Source organism: Hemitrygon akajei, chromosome 5, assembly GCF_048418815.1.
Source record: "Hemitrygon akajei chromosome 5, sHemAka1.3, whole genome shotgun sequence".
NCBI lineage: Eukaryota > Metazoa > Chordata > Chondrichthyes > Myliobatiformes > Dasyatidae > Hemitrygon > Hemitrygon akajei.
The window spans coordinates 175,910,309-175,928,337 of NC_133128.1; the positions used below are offsets into that span (position 1 = coordinate 175,910,309).

The following is an 18,029-nucleotide window of genomic DNA, read 5'->3' on the forward strand; positions in this document are numbered from 1 at the left end:
CCACCGTCACCAACAATCAACAGAAGTGTGTTACACACACAGGCATCAGTAATATCATCCCACCGTCACCAACAATCAACAGAAGTGTGTTACACACACAGGCATCAGTAATATCATCCCACCGTCACCAACAATCAACAGAAGTGTGTTACACACACAGGCATCAGTAATATCATCCCACCGTCACCAACAATCAACAGAAGTGTGTTACACACACAGGCATCAGTAATATCATCCCACCGTCACCAACAATCAACACAAGTGTGTTACACACACAGGCATCAGTAATATCATCCCACCGTCACCAACAATCAACACAAGTGTGTTACACACACAGGCATCAGTAATATCATCCCACCGTCACCAACGATCAACACAAGTGTGTTACACACACAGGCATCAGTAATATCATCCCACCGTCACCAACGATCAACACAAGTGTGTTACACACACAGGCATCAGTAATATCATCCCACCGTCACCAACGATCAACACAAGTGTGTTACACACACAGGCATCAGTAATATCATCCCACCGTCACCAACGATCAACACAAGTGTGTTACACACACAGGCATCAGTAATATCATCCCACCGTCACCAACGATCAACACAAGTGTGTTACACACACAGGCATCAGTAATATCATCCCACCGTCACCATCGATCAACACAAGTGTGTTACACACACAGGCATCAGTAATATCATCCCACCGTCACCAACGATCAACACAAGTGTGTTACACACACAGGCATCAGTAATATCATCCCAGCGTCACCAACGATCAACACAAGTGTGTTACACACACAGGCATCAGTAATATCATCCCAGCGTCACCAACGATCAACACAAGTGTGTTACACACACAGGCATCAGTAATATCATCCCAGCGTCACCATCGATCAACACAAGTGTGTTACACACACAGGCATCAGTAATATCATCCCAGCGTCACCATCGATCAACACAAGTGTGTTACACACACAGGCATCAGTAATATCATCCCAGCGTCACCATCGATCAACACAAGTGTGTTACACACACAGGCATCAGTAATATCATCCCACCGTCACCAACAATCAACACAAGTGTGTTACACACACAGGCATCAGTAATATCATCCCACCGTCACCAACAATCAACACAAGTGTGTTACACACACAGGCATCAGTAATATCATCCCACCATCACCAACAATCAACACAAGTGTGTTACACACACAGGCATCAGTGATATCATCCCACCATCACCATCGATCAACACAAGTGTGTTACACACACAGGCATCAGTAATATCATCCCACCATCACCATTGATCAATACAAGTGCACCTCAAGGATATGTGTAGCACACTGTACACCCAGGACCATATGGCTATGTACTGCTCCACTGCCATCTTTAAATTCAGCGATGGCAACACTGTTGTTGGTAGAATCTGAGACAACGATGAGCAGTGTGTAGGAATGAGAGATTGGTTGGTTGATCGGTGTCACACCAAACCTTGCACTCAATATCAGCAAGACCAAGGAATTGATGGTGGGCTTCAGGAAGGCAAGGTTTAGAGAACACACACCAGTCTCACTGAGGGGTCAGAATCAATGCTCCCTCTAAGATGTAACACATCTTCTGCTGCTGGTGCACGAAGGAATTTAACCTGACACAAAAGGTTGTCACCCTCTACCTTGTTGGCATGTTAAGTATATTTCACAATTGTCCACAATCACATTTCCTTTTCCAGTTTCTGACATGGACTGTGTTGAAAACATGAATTTTGTGATGATATGTCTGCAGATTTTAGAAGTGGCTTATGTTTTTATTGAAGGAATTATTGTCAAATTCAAAAGAGGAATGCATGAAGCACAGAAGAACTGCTAGTTCATTTAAAGCGGAATGGCTTAATGAAACAGTAGAAACTGCTCCACTGAGAGCTCATGAGGTCAGGAATGTGCAGCTACGAGAAATATTTATGTACAATCCAGAAACTGGTGTTACCTGTGTGTATTGTCGCGATGCAAAAGTTGCTGGAGAATTTGCAAGTGGAAAGAAGTGGAGTGAAATTTGGAAACTTGACTTTTTAAAGCATCATTTAATAAGCAAATCACATATGGAAAAACTCCAGCAAGAAAATCTTTCATTATCTGGTACAGGCCTGCTATGTATGTTTTGTGAGAATGCATATGAACCAGAGGGAAAGCAAGTAAACCCAGTGGAGATCAAAGTTCTTATTGACAGTGTTATGCTAGCTGTTAAAATTCAGCGCGTACCCATTGTTGTCACTGGGCAAAAAAACTGCACAGCACAAGATTTTTGTGCACATTGGACATTACAAATTAGAGGGAACATTGGTCAGCAGTGGAAAGGGTACAAGTTCCTGAGCTTCAACATCTCAAAAGGCCTATCCTGGGCTCAACACATTGGTGCAGTCATGAAGAAGGTATGCTAGTGGCTCAACTTTCTTAGGAGTTTGAGGAGATTTGGCAAGTCATTCAGGATCCTTTCTACTTTCTATAGATGTATGGTAGAGAGCATTCTGACTGGTTGCATAAGCCTGATTAGGAGGCTTCGATGCATAGGGATGCTCGAGGCTGCAGAGATATTAGACTCAGCCATTACCATCAGGGGAATAATCTTCCCCACCATTGAAGTGATTGAAGAGATTGTCGTGAAATTTGTTGTTCTTGCGGCAACAATACATTGCAATACATAATAATAAAAACTGTGAATTACAGTAAAGATATATATATCATAGTTAAATTAAATAAGCAATGAGGTAGTGTTCATGGGTTTGATGTCCATTCAGAAATCTGATAGCAGAGGGGAAGAAGCTGTTTCTGAATCGTTAAATCAAAGAGTTGCAAGTCTTCAAAGTAAGTTCCGATATCTTCAATATACATAATACATTCGGCTTATATAATTTTTGTGCATAGTGACTGCTTGTCAGTTATTAAAAAAGGCAAGCGACTAGGATTACTGCAAGGAATAATATTGCAGAGAATGGCAAACAAAGCTATCTCCTGACAGCTGATCTACTTAAGTATTAATATCAAGAAAGCCTTTCTTCCTCGATGTTAATTTGACAGCATGAAATAATAATGAGTACTTACGTATAATTTATTTTTAAATTTTGATTTTGTTCAGAAATTTGTGCGTGATTTTGTGAGGTTACATAAAACTGGACCTTAATTACATTTAGCAATACAGTAAACCTCTGAGCTTCAGCCGTCCTGATATTGGCTTGATGGTCAACAATGTACACATCAAACTTCAAAAGAAGCACGATATTTTCCATATTTTCAGAAGAACATACTAGTTAATACAACTGTTCATTGTAAGCCCCAAGATATCCCTACTAGGCACTACAATGTCAACTTTATCTTATGACTTCAGCAAACCAGTCACAGGAAATTTGAAGGCTGAGGAGAACAATTGTATTTAATGTGAGCTATTAAATAATAGCTCATGTTGCTTTGGTAAGGATCATGTTTCTTCTGCCAAGATGATGAATTATCTCTTATCTTTGATCAATGATGTTCTCCTTGACCATGTCACTGAATTCTCTCACACCATGAATCACTACTGGAATGTATATTAGATAACATGTTTTTTTTATTAAAGTGCATGTCGTTTGCATATACTATTAGCCTGACTTGGTCTTTTTAAAATTATTTTTGTGGGATATTGGTCTCACTGGCGTGGCCTGATTTAATGCCCTTTCTAAGTGTCCTTGAGAAAGTGCTAGTGAACTGCCATCTTAAATCATTTCATCTATGTCTTCCGGCAGTGCAACAATGCTATTCAGTCGAGAGCTTCATGAATCTGCCTCAGTGATGGTGTAGTTTTGGAAATGTGGCCCCAAGTCACATTAATACATGTTTCAGCTGATGATTGCCAAGCAGATGCCTTTTTCCTAATGGTGGCAATTGTGTGTTTTGGGTGGTGCTCTGCCTTTGTGAAATAGCTGAATGCATTGTGCAGAGTCAATATGCAGCTACCAGAGAACATTAGTGGTTGAGGGACTGAGTGTTTAAAATGAAAGACATGAGCAATGCCCGAAAATGAATGCTGACTGTGGGGTATTTCATAGTAACTTTGTCATTGAATATCAAAGTCCTGTGCGGTATAGTTAGACTTTCTCTTACTGGAAGTGATCAGTATCTGGCACTTATCTAAATGTTTGTTACTTGACAATTATTCTGCTGCATGTTTTCTTCCTAGGGGTCGTAACCAGAAACTCTACAATAAACACTTCCCCTTCTAGCACAGTGAAGACAGCTTGACCATGGAAATTGCCTTGAAGAAACTTAGTGGTGATGTCTTGAAATGAGATGATTGTCCTTCATCAACCAGAAAAGTATCTGGGAGTACAGTTAGACGAGAAGCTAGACTGGACTGCCAACACAGATGCCTTGTGCAGGAAGGCACAGAGTCAACTGTACTTCCTTAGAAGGTTGGCGTCATTCAATGTCTGTAGTGAGATGCTGAAGATGTTCTATAGGTCAGTTGTGGAGAGCGCCCTCTTCTTTGTGGTGGCATGTTGGGGAGGAAGCATTAAGAAGAGGGACGCCTCACGTCTTAATAAGCTGGTAAGGAAGGCGGGCTCTGTCGTGGGCAAAGTACTGGAGAGTTTAACATCGGTAGCTGAGCGAAGGGTGCTGAGTAGGCTACAGTCAATTATGGATAACTCTGAACATCCTCTACATAGCACCATCCAGAGACAGAGAAGCAGTTTCAGCGACAGATTACTATCGATGCAATGCTCCTCAGACAGGATGAAGAGGTCAATACTCCCCAATGCCATTAGGCTTTACAATTCTACCGCCAGGACTTAAGAACTTTTTAAAAGCTATTATTAATGCTTTTTGAGATAGTGATTTAGATGCATATCATATTTTTTTACTGAGTTAAGTATTGTATGTAATTAGTTTTGCTACAACAAGTGTATGGGACATTGGAAAAAAGTTGAATTTCCCCATGGGGATGAATAAAGTATCTATCTATCTATCTATCTATCTATCTATCTATCTATCTATCTATCTATCTATCTATCTATCTATCTATCTATCTATCTATCTATCTATCTATCTATCTATCTATCTATCTTTATTCTTGCTATGATTCTGGCCCAGTGCTGCAATTTCCCTTTGATACCCATTAATATTCAATTCACTACATTTCCTTAATCAATGCTTGGTCAAATGCTTCCTTGAAGACTTTGGTAGTTACTCTCATATCACCTCTGGAACTTTGATCTGGCAAAACTCAAACTCATCATTACCATTCATGACCGCAAAACGTTGATCTGATCATTTGGTTGTTTATAGCCTTCCAAATTTTGTAGTAAAATGACTCTTGACTGCACTATATGATGACAACTATGTATCGAATTGGCTCTAGACTGCTTTCTAAGATGGTGGAGATCTCAGAAGAAGACTGAAATTAATTAACACTCTTTGCTTCTAACTGGATTTGGATATAAATGCTTCATTCTTGACTTTGCAGTCATGTTCAGGTCTGTCACAAGCCCAAAACTTTAACTGTTTTCCTTCCTACAGGAGCTTCTTGACCTGCTGAGATTTTCTAGTATTTTCTGCTTTTGTCTGGTTTTTGATTATCAATTCTCCCCCTCCACCATTTATTAATTAGCCTGCTTCAATGGAATACATACAGCATGTGCCTTAAGAACAGGTATTAGGTAAAGTATTAGAAAGCTGAAGTAGGTAACATGCAGTTCCATAAAGATGCCTCAAATTAGATATAATGAAATTCAGTGGAGGTTAAAATTGCATAACATCCCTCATAATATTTTCATAATTAAAATTCAAAACTGGACCAATTAGATATGATAAATCTTTGTTATTGGAGTAGAATGGTTGACTCACTTCCTTTCCATCTTTGAAAAGGACTTCGATTTTGTGTTTTATATCCTGTGTTGTTGTCATTTGCTTTGCTGTTTTTGCGCATGACAGGTGGTTGGTTAATGTTTGTTTTTCTTTGAATGGTTAGAAGCATAGAAACATAGAAAACCTATGGCACAGTATAGGCTCTTCGGCCCTCAAAGCTGTGCCGAACATGTCCTTACCTTAGAGCTACCTAGGCTTACCCATAGCCCTCTATTTTTCTAAGCTCCATGTACCCATCCAGGAATCTCTTTAAAGACCCTATCGTTTCCACCTCCACCACCACTGCCGGCAGCCCATTCCACGCACTCACCATTCACCTTAACGCTGACATCTCCTCTGTACCTGCTTCCAAGCACCTTAAAACTATGCCTTCTCGTGCTAGCCATTTCAGCCCTGGGGAAAAGCCTCTGACTACACGATCAATACCTCTCATTACCTTGTATACCTCTGTCAGGTTACCGCTCATCCTCTGTCGCTCCAAGGAGAAAAGGCCAAGTTCACTCAATGTATTCTCATAAGGCATGCTCCCCAATCCAGGCAACACCCTTGTAAATCTCCTCTGCACCCTTTCTAAGGTTTCCACTTCCTTCCTGTGGTGAAGCGACCAAAACTGAGCTCAGTACTCCAAGTGGGGTTTGACCAGGGTTCTATATAGCTGAAACACTACCTCTCGGCTCTTAAACACAATCCCACGATTGATGAAGGCCAATGCACCTTATGCCTTCTTAACCACAGAGTCAACATACGTAGCAGCTTTGAGTGTCTCCTACACTTCCTCACAGACCCCCACCCTTCTCTCATGATTACACCACTCCCCCACCTGAAACCTCCACGGTGGGCTTCACAGCTGAACAGGTGAGAAGACAGCTGAAACATCTCCACCCAAGCAAGGCTGCAGGCCCGGATGGTGTCAGCCCCAGGGTGCTCAAAGCCTGTGCCCCCCAGCTATGTGGAGTACTTCACCATGTCTTCAACCTGAGCCTGAGTCTCCAGAGGGTTCCTGTGCTGTGGAAGACATCCTGCCTCATCCCTGTGCCGAAGATGCCACGCCTCAGTGGCTCCAATGACTACAGTCCGGTGGCATTGACCTCCCACATCATAAAGACCCTGGAGAGACTTGTTCTAGAGCAGCTCCGGCCTATGGTTAGGCCACACTTAGACCCCCTCCAGTTCGCCTACCAGCCCCAACTAGGAGTTGAGGATGCCATTGTCTACCTGCTGAACCGTGTCTACGCCCACCTGGACAAGCCGGCGAGCACTGTGAGGGTCATGTTTTTTGACTTCTCCAGTGCGTTCAACACCATCTGCCCTGCTCTGCTGGGTGAGAAGCTGACAGTGATGCAGGTGGATGCTTCCCTGGTGTCATGGATTATTGATTACCTGACTGGCAGACCACAGTACGTGTGCTTGCAACACTGGGTGTCAGACAGAGTGGTCAGCAGCACTGGGGCTCCACAGGGGACTGTCCTGTCTCCCTTTCTCTTCACCATCTACACCTCAGACTTCAGCTACAACACAGAGTCTTGCCATCTTCAGAAGTTTTCTGATGACTCTGCCATAGTTGGATGCATCAGCAAGGGAGATGAGGCTGAGTACAGGGTTACGGTGGGAAATTTTGTCATATGGTGTGAGCAGAATTATCTGCAGCTTAATGTGAAAAAGACTACGGAGCTGGTGGTGGACCTGAGGAGGGCTAAGGCACCAGTGACCCCAGTTTCCATCCAAAGGGTCAGTGTGGACATGGTGGAGGATTACAAGTACCTGGGGATACGAATTGACAATAAACTGGACTGGTCAAAGAACACTGAGGCTGTCTACAAGAAGGGTCAGAGCCGTCTCTATTTCCTGAGGAGACTGAGGTCCCTTACTATCTGCTGGACGAAGCTGAGGATGTTCCACAAGTCTGTGGTGGCCAGTGCTATCATGTTTGCTGTTGTGTGCTGGGGCAGCAGGCTGAGGGTAGCAGACACCAACAGAATCAATAAACTCATTCGTAAGGCCAGTGACGTTGTGGGGGGTGGAACTGGACTCTCTGACAGTGGTGTCGGAAAAGATGATGCTGTCTAAGTTGCATGCCATCTTGGACAATGTCTCCCATCCACTCTATAATGTACTGGTTTGGCACAGGAATACATTCAGCCAGAGACTCATTCCACTGAGATGTAACACTGAGCGTCATAGGAAGTCATTCCTGCCTGTGGCCATCAAACTTTATAACTCCTCCCTCGGAGGGTCAGACACCCTGAATCAATAGGCTGGTCCTGGACTTATTTCCACTTGTCATAATTTACTTATTATTATATTATTTATGGTTTTATATTGCTATATCTCTACACTATTCTTGGTTGGTGCGACTGTAACAAAACCCAATTTCCCTCGGGATCAATAAAGTATGTCTGTCTGTCTATGGACTCAACCCCAAGATCCCTTTGATTCTCCACACTGCCAAGAGTCTTACCATTAATACTATATTCTGCCATCATATTTGACCTACCAAAATGAACCAGCTCACACCTATCTGGGTTGAGCTCCATCTGCCACTTCTCAGCCCAGTTTTGCATCCCGCTGTAACCTCTGACAGCCCTCCACACTATCCACAACACCCCAACTCTTGTGTCATCAGCAAATTTATTAGCCCATCCCTCCACTTCCTCATCCAGGTCATTTATTAAAATCACAAAGAGAAGGGGTCCCAGAACAGATCCCTGAGGCACACCACTGGTCACCGGCCTCGACGCCGAATATGACCAGTCTACAACCACTCTTTGCCTTCTGTGGGCAAGCCAGTTCTTGATCCACAAAGCAATGTCTCCTTGGACCCCATGCCTCCTTACTTTCTCAATAAGCTTTGCATGGGGTACCTTATCAAATGCCTTGCTAAAATCCATATACATGACATCTACTGCTCTACCTTCATCAATGTGTTTAGTCACATCCTCAAAAATTCAATCAGGCTCGTAAAGCATGACCTGCCTTTGAAAAAGTCATGATGACTATTCCTAATCATATTATACCTCTCCAAATGTTCATAAATCCTGCCTCTCAGGATCTTCTCCATCAAATTGCCAACCACTGAAGTAAGACTCACAGGTCTATAATTTCCTGGGCTGTCTCTACTCCCTTTCTTGAATATGGGAACAACATCTGCAACCCTCCAATCCTACGGAACCTCTCCCATCCCCATTGATGATGCAAAGATCATTGCCACAGGCTCAGCAATCTCTTCCCTTGATTCCCACAGTAGCCTGTGGCACATCCCGTCTGGTCCCAGTGACTTATCCAACTTGATGCTTCCCAAAAGCTCCAGCACATCCTCTTCCTTAATATTTACATGCTCAAGCTTTTCAGTCTGTTGCAAGTCATCCCTACAATCGCCAAGATCCTTTTCCATAGTGAATACTGAAGCAAAGTTTTTCTTTATTTTGTGGTTGGCTGTGGGGAAGACAAATCCCAGAGTTGTATACTGCATACGTACTTTCAATCCTTTAAACAAATTATTTTTTTTCGTGATATGGGCTGAGGGAATAATATTGCTCATGCAGATTAGTTGTATTTCTTCAAACAATGCAATGGAAGTTTTAATGTACATAATAGGAATAACAGGAGTTTGGCTTAACATCTCACTAAAACGAAAAAATAGCGATAAAAATATATAGTTAACACATTGCATTTCCATTATTTTATAAATTGAATATTAATTCCTCATCAGAGGTGGAGAGGGTTAATGACTTTAAATTCCTTGGTGTGATTATTTTGGAGGACCTGTTCTGACTCCAGCATGTAAGTGAGATTATGAAGAAAACCCGGCAACACCTCTTCTTCCTGAGGAGTTTGTGAAGATTTGCTTGACATCTAAAACTTGGAAGAACTTTTTTAGATGTATAGTGGAGAGTATATTGACAGGCTGCATCACAGGCTGGTAAGGAAACACCAATGCCTTTTAATGACAATTCCTACAAAAAGCAGTGGATATGGCTCAGTCCATCATGGGAAAAGCTCTCTCCAGTATTGAGCACGTTTACACAAAGTTCTGATGCAGAAAAGCAGCATCCATCATTAGGGACCCCCACCACTCAGGACATGCTCGCTTCTCACTGCTGCTATCGGGAGGAAGCTACAGGAGCCTCAACACTTACACCATCAGGTTATTATCCTTCTGCCATCAAGCTCTTGAGCTTCACTTCCCCCATTATTGAAATGTTCCCACAACCTTTGGACTCACTTTCATGGACACTTCATCTCATGTTCTCGAAATGTATTTATTTATTATTACTATTTGTTGCTTTTTGTATTTGTACAGTTTATTGTCTGTTGCAACTGGTTGAACGCCCAAATTGGAGCAGCTTTCATTGATTCTATTATGGCTGTTATTCTATGGAGTTATTGAGTATGCCCACAAGAAAATGAATTCTATGATTCCATTTGATGACATACCGTATATGTACTTTGACAATAAATTTACTTTAAACTTTTTGAACTTTGATGTTGATATAGATACTTACAACAGTTGGAACAATTTTGCTGGATAGTCATTATCCAAAACTGATAATGATATGTTTCTCATGTGATTCTGAGTCATAATGGCTGAAGTTTAAGATCAATTATAGATGCTAGAATTACAGGCAAATATGTAAGCAATGAGCAACAATTTAATATTCAGGAAACCATCTGGGGATTAGCAAGACACGAAAAATGCTGGAGGAACTCAGCAGGCCAGGCAGCTTCTATGGAAAAGAAATGTTTCGTTGACATTTCGGGCCAAGGCTCGATGGGCCGGATGGCCTACTCCTGCTCTTATTTCTTATGTTCTTATGTTATGACCTTTCAGTAGGACTAGAGAAAAAAGGTGAGGAGTAGATTTAAAAGTTGGGGGGAAGGGAGGAAGAATTGCAAGGTGATAGATGAAACTGGGAAGGAAGGGATGAAGCAAAGAGCTGGGAAGTCAATTGGTGAAAGAGATAAAGGGCTGGAGAAGGGGGAATCTGATAGGAGAGGACAGAAGGCCATGGAAGGAAGAAAAGTGGGGAGGAGCACCAGAGGGAGGCAATGGGCAGGCAAGGAGGTAAGATGAGATGAGAGAAGGAAATGGGGATGGGGAATGGTGAGGTGGGGGGGGGGCATTATCGGAAGTTTGAGAAATCGAAGTTCATGCCCTCAGGTTGGAGGATACCCAGACGGATTATAAACTGTTGTTCTTCCAAACCGAGTGTGGCCTCATTGCAACAGTACAGCAGAGGAGGCTGTGGATTGACATATTGAAATGGGAACGGGAAGTGGAATTAAAATAGGTGGCCACTGGGAGATTCCGCTTTTCCGGGCAGAGTTCTCCAGCATTCTGTGTGCGTTGCTTGGATTTCCAGCATCTGCAGATTTCTCTTGTTTGTGTGGGGATTGGCAGGAGATTGCTTGTGTAAATGTGATTTGCATATGCTGGGCAACCGTAGTGGCCACTACAAATGGAGAAATAGAAGCAGCTCATTCAATTGCCCTTTGTTTAGGCATAACGAGTACGATAAAGTAACTAACAGGTGGTCAAAACTGCCCAACACATCAGTGGCACCAGCCTACCCACCATCAAGGACACGTTTACAGAAATGTTCTGGAAAAGGGCCAGTAACATCATGAAGGATCCCACACACCCTGCTCATGGACTGTTTGTCCCGCTCCCATCAGGATGGAGGCTGCGTAGCATCCACACCAGGACCACCAGACTCAAAATCAGTTACTTTCTCCAAGCAGTAAGGCTGAACAACATTTCCACTCACTAACCCACTCCTCCACTGCCCACCACCTCTTCTTCATTTCCTGTACAGACACTCCTGTGCCTAACATCACTTTGGACATGCAATCAATCTAAGCTATCTTATGCATTTCCATTTATTGCTTGTTTAATTACTGTTTTCTTTATCTTATTGCATTTTTTGTGCTGCATCATATCCGGAGTAACAATTATTTCTTCTCCTTTATATTTGTGTACTGGAAATTACCTTAAATAATCTTGAATCTTGAGTCATTGACTTTGCCCATATCTACAAAAAACTTACTTTTTTTTTATCATTTTATGGCTCCTAATTCCTCAGGAATTAATCTTTACACTGATAAGGGGGTCTGAATGAATTTGGAAAATTAATACAGTAGGTAAACAGCTTGGAAAAAGTACATATATGTCACCATATACAACTCTGAGATTCACTTCCTTGCGGCAATACTCAAAAAATCCAATAACCACAATAAAATCAATGAAATACTGCTCCATCAGGGCTGACAGCCAGAAGATTACAGGCCAGTGAGCCTATCATTAGTAGTAGGAAAGTTACCGGAAGGTATTCTAAGGGACTGCATATGGATAGAAGGGGAATGATTAGAAGTCATCAACATGGTTTTGTGCATGGTAGGGCATGTCTAACCACTCAGAGTCTTTCAAAGTGCAAAGTAAGTTTATTATCAGATGTCATGAATAGCAAAGTACATAAATGGTAGTGGACTTAAAAAAAACAACAGTACGCTGTCCCAACCCTGGAAATAAGCGGCCAGTCAATAGAGCATGTTGGAGAATACAAGTACCTTGGCACAACTATGATGTCAGCTGCCTTAATGACTATCGCCCGGTAACGCTCACTTTGACAGTGATGAAATGCTTTGAGAGGCTGTTTATGACTAGACTGAACTCCTGCCTCAGCAAGAATCTGGACCCATTGCAATTTGCCTATCACCACAATAGGTCAACAGCAGACACAATCTCAATGGCTCTCCGCACAGCTTTAGACCACCTACAGAACACAAACACTTATGTCAGGATGATGTTCATCGACTATAGCTCAGCGTTTAATACCATCATTCCCACAATCCTGATTGAGAAGTTGCAGAATGTGGGCCTCTGTACCTCCCTCTGTAATTGGATCCTCGACTTCTTAACTGGAAGACCACAGTCTGTGCGGATTGGTGATAACATATCCTTCTCGCTGATGATCAACACTGGCGCACCTCAGGGGTGTGTGCATATCCCACTGCTCTACTCTCTGTATACACATGACTGTGTGGCTCGGCATAACTCAAATGACATCTACAAATTTGCTAATGATACAACCATTGTTGGTAGAATCTCAGGTGGAGACGAGAGGGCATATGGGAGTGAGATATGCCAACTAGTGGAATGGTGCCACAACACCAACCTGGCACTCAACATCAGTAAGACGAAAGAGCTGATTGTGGACTTTAGGAAGGATAAGACAAAGGAACACATACCAATCCTCATAGAGGGATCAGAGGTGGAGAGAGTGAGCAGCTTCAAGTTCCTGGGTGTTAAGATCGCTGAGGATCTAACCTGGTCCCAACATATTGATGTAGTCATAAAGAAGGCAAGACAATGACTATACTTTATTATGAGTTTGGAGAGATTTGGTATGTCAATAAATACCCTCAAAAACTTCTATAGTTATACCGTGGAGAGCATTCTGACAAGCTACATCACTGTCTGGTATGGTGGGAGGTGGGGGGAAGGGCTAATTCACAGGACCGAAAGAAGCTGAAGAAGGTTGTAAATCTAGTTAGCTCCATCTTGGGCACTAGCCTGCAGAGTACCCAGGACATCTTTAGGGAACGGTGTCTCAGAAAGGCAGCGTCCATTATTAAGGACCTCCAGCACCCAGGGCATGCCCTTTTCTCACTATTACCATCAGGTAGGAGGTACAGAAGCGTGAAGGCACACACTCAGTGATTCAGGAATGGCTTCTTCCCCTCGTCCATCCGATTCCTCAATGGACATTGAAGCTTTGGACACTACCTCAATTTTTTAATATACCGTATTTCTGTTTTTGCACATTTTTAAAATCTATTCAATATGTGCAATTGATTTATTGTTTATTTATTATTATGTTTTATTTTATTATTATTATTTTTTTCTCTCTCTGCTAGATTATGTATTGCTTTTGAACTGCTGCTGCTAAGTTAACAAATTTCATGTCACATGCCAGTGATAATAAACCTGATTCTGATTCTGATTCTGACCTTTAAGACCAATGGTGGGTTGATACTCTCCATGTGCCAGCAACGGCTATTTTTCCTTAGGAAGATGTGAAAACTTCAGGTCCAGCCATCTCCAGATTCTCCAGACATTTTATAATGCTTCATTGAATCAATATTAACCTCCAACATCACGGCATGGTTCAGAGCAATGAGCACTATCAACCTCAACCCACTCAACACAATTGTCCGAATAAGTAGTAAAGTCATTGGCCAGGAACAAGAATCACTCAGCAGCATCCATAGAGACAGGCAATAAAGAAGGCTTAATGAATGGCACTACACTTCACACAAACTACAGTACACTCTCACGCCATCTTGACACCACTACAGGTTTCTGCCCATCAGCACCAGAAGAGCCTTATCTATTTTTGTGCCTCCTCAACACACACAAAATGCTGGTGGAACACAGCAGGCCAGGCAGCATCTATAAGGAGAAGCACTGTCGACATTTCGGGCCGAGACCCTTCGTCAGGACCCTTCATTTTACTTTAAAAATAGGCCATACCAACCCCTCACACAATATGCATAACCATGTGACTCAGAAACTGTAACCACAAGTCAACTCACATAATTCATATATAAATAATTGTTTCAGAAGTTGATCTGCACGTATGAACACTACAGAAATTGCCCCAAACATTCAAATTACCTCATTAATTCCATTCAAACCAATAAATGCAAAGTATGGGTTTAATGATCATTTCCACATAAAGTATGATATTAATATAATGTATATCTTGAAAAACCTCTAATAGGTTTGTGGTTGAAATACTGTATGTCACAGATAATATTTTACGTTACCTTGGCACACTTGCTAAATAAGTAACAAGCTGTCGGAGGTCTTCTTGTTTTATTCTGTCATGATTGCTGCGAGCTGGGAAAGTTAGGATTGGACCACCTCTTTTATCACGTCCACCTGCAATAAAACAATATTTTCAACATATAAGCACGAATGAATGGTACAACCTTTCAGATACAGGCAATCATATTGTTTTAAGTTTAACTTTGTGGATTGGATCAGGAACAATGGGGTTTCCCAAAGGATCTTCTGCTTCAAAAGTCAGAAGGATCACGATAGAGGTCCCAAGTTGAACAGATAGCTGGCAGATGAGCAGGTTAGACATGCAGATCCTATTTTGGTTAATTTACTTCTTCTGGTGAGACATTCTATTGCAACAGTTGCCATACAGTGGGTATAGTCCTGATGAAGAGTCTTGGCCCAAAATGTCAACTGCTTATTGCTTTCCATAGATGCTGCATGAGCTTCTGCGTTCCTCTGCACTTTGTGTGTGTGCCATACAGTAGATGCAGTTTGTAAAGAAGACAGTCATCTAACCAAGTACAAAATTCAATGCAAATGAATCCTGCCAGCATAGTTCCTCTTTGACAACAAATTCAATGCTGTTTGCTATTCATATTTTACTCTCTTCTGCAGCTGCCAAACTTAGCTCTTTCAGCAACTCTTTGGCACAGTCTTCAGTCATCTTCATCCACACTCAGAACATCAATGACAAAATAACAATGCCCAGAGTAAGTCATGTATTATTGTTTTTGAGTTCCTTTCTGATGCCCAAGCACATTGCAAATCCTCTCTTTTGGTGCAAGAGGTTCTAACATTTGAGATTAATGTTTTTCAGTGTGAGCCACGGGTGAATTAGATGATCGTAGTCTGAAACTGTGGTGAACTACATATACCTGTCTGGACCCCCCCCCCCCGCTGACTGCTCCTGTGGCTCCTCCCACAGACCCCGGTATAAAGGCGATTGGAGGCACTGCTCCTCCCTCAGTCTCCAGGATGTTGTGTGATGGTCTCTTGCTGCTGATAGTGCTCTCTCTTCCAGCTAATAAAAGCCTATCTCTCGCCTCACGTCTCCAAGAGTTATTGATGGTGTATCAGAAACCTTATAACAGAAAGCATGAATATAAATGATATCAGCTATTTTAGCAGATGGAAAGCTGAGCATTGTTTGGTGCTATCATGGGAAGGCTATCTGCCTCTTTTAATATGACTGCTCTGGAAATGTCAGTGAACTGTGTGGTCACAAAGGAATTTATTGGAGATGATGCATATTGACCCTTTTGGGTTTTCTTTCCTTATAGTGAGAACCTTCTTTGCCAAATTATCAGTTTCAGTTTGAAAAAGCATCAATGATGTGAATTAAATTAGATCTGTCTGGATTATATAGCTCAGGTAGTCAGTGCAAAATAACTCAACCATCAATAACTAAGGATGCTGTTAATTAATATGATTACACCCACCTGAAACAAAGGCAACCTTTTCCTTCATTATTTGCATTACATCAGATAATTTTAATCCATCATTTCTGAAGGGTCCTGTAAAACAAATATTTGCAGTTATCCATTTTGTTCATCTTCAGAGTTATCACTAAAGACAATTACCACAATAAATGAGCCCTATTGATAGAAATAACCAAGCATTCTGTGTATTCCATTAACTCCCTGCTTAATAGACTACCTGAATGCAAAGTAAACCATACTTAAATAGACCTGTATAGAACCCAGGAGACTGATAAGATATCCAACATGGATATGAACCCAGAGTAACATTTGGCAGGTGATCCTGAAAAAATACATGGCAGCATGTACTTTGTCAGAACTGATCAGAGACCATTCTTTTGGATGCACTGAAAAGGCAATTATGGTTTTTAACCTATCCGCAAAAAGAAATTGAATAAAACACAAGCTTAGAACTTCACGGTCAGCAAACCCAATACTGACCGTTGGCGCCCAATATGGACAAGTTATACCAAAAGTATTATTTTAGAAATAATTATCATTAAGCAGTAGTCTAGCTCAGAGTGTGCTTGACAAGTGCTGCAGCACTTCACACTTCACCTAGTACTATAGAATGGTTGGTTGACAGAAACATAGAAACATGGAAAATAGGTGCAGGAGTAGGCCATTCGGCCCTTCGAGCCTGCACCGCCATTCAGTATGATCATGGCTGATCATCCAACTCAGAACCCTGTACCTGCCTTCTCTCCATACCCCCTGATCCCTTTAGCCACAAGGGCCATATCTAACTCTCTCTTAAATATAGCCAATGAACCGGCCTCAACTGTTTCCTGTGGCAGAGAATTCCACAGATTCACCACTCTCTGTGTGAAGAAGTTTTTCCTCATCTCGGTCCTAAAAGGCTTCCCCTTTATCCTTAAACCGTGACCCCTCATTCTGGACTTCCCCAACATCGGAAACAATCTTCCTGCATCTAGCCTGTCCAATCCCTTTAGAATTTTATACGTTTCAATAAGATCCCCCCTCAATCTTCTAAATTCCAGTGAGTATAAGCCCAGTCGATCCAGTCTTTCTTCATATGAAAGTCCTGCCATCCCAGGAATCAATCTGGTGAACCTTCTCTGTACTCCCTCTATGGCAAGAATGTCTTTCCTCAGATTAGGGGACCAAAACTGCACACAATACTCTAGGTGTGGTCTCACCAAGGCCATTGATAATATGGATGTGTTAATAATCTAGTTGAAATATGGTGAACTACACCAGTGTTCCTCAAATTGAACATGATGAATATTTTATTCTTCAAGTCAGACACTGGAACGATGCAGCGATAAAACACAGTAGCAAGATGCAGATTAGACAGACCAAACCCTGCTGTATGACCCTGCAATTTTGATACAGGTATAGCTATTTCAATGCTAAATTCTGATATGATTGAAGGTGATAAACTAGGGGAGCCAACAGGGTAAATTAAAAATTGTAGGTATACATGGAAATGAGTGGGAGTGCCCAACTTATAAACTGCTACATACTGATAATACAGAATTAAACAAACAATAGAGATAACCGTAAAGTCTTTACACCAGACCATACTAAACTAGTACTTGTTTAGGAACACCGGATGTTGGATTTGTACTTTAATCAAAATAACAGCCGGTGCAACTGCACCAGATCCATGAGGCATACTGTACAGATTCAGAAACAGATAGACTATCATCAGGATAAAACAGTCAGAGCAAAATTGAAACATACTTCATGCAAATATTATGACTACCTACATCAGCATCCTAACCTCTGTGGGATGGTTGATATTGAACCAGCGAAATTAGGATGCAATTCTTTCACATACCAAA

The 18,029-nt window shown here is 41.8% G+C and overlaps 1 protein-coding gene across 4 annotated transcripts in view; it reads right to left on the reverse strand.

The window, feature by feature from the left end:
* LOC140728501 (kalirin) overlaps nt 1-18,029 on the reverse strand; it is a 723,603-nt gene that overhangs the window by 445,886 nt on the left and 259,688 nt on the right. For all 4 annotated transcript variants that reach the window (XM_073047309.1, XM_073047304.1, XM_073047303.1 and 1 more), the window contains exons 2-3: nt 16,183-16,257; nt 14,725-14,839 (exon numbers count right to left, since the gene is read on the reverse strand). In XM_073047309.1, the coding sequence (XP_072903410.1) occupies nt 14,725-14,839; nt 16,183-16,257 (190 nt within the window). The remainder of the gene's footprint in view (nt 1-14,724; nt 14,840-16,182; nt 16,258-18,029) is intronic.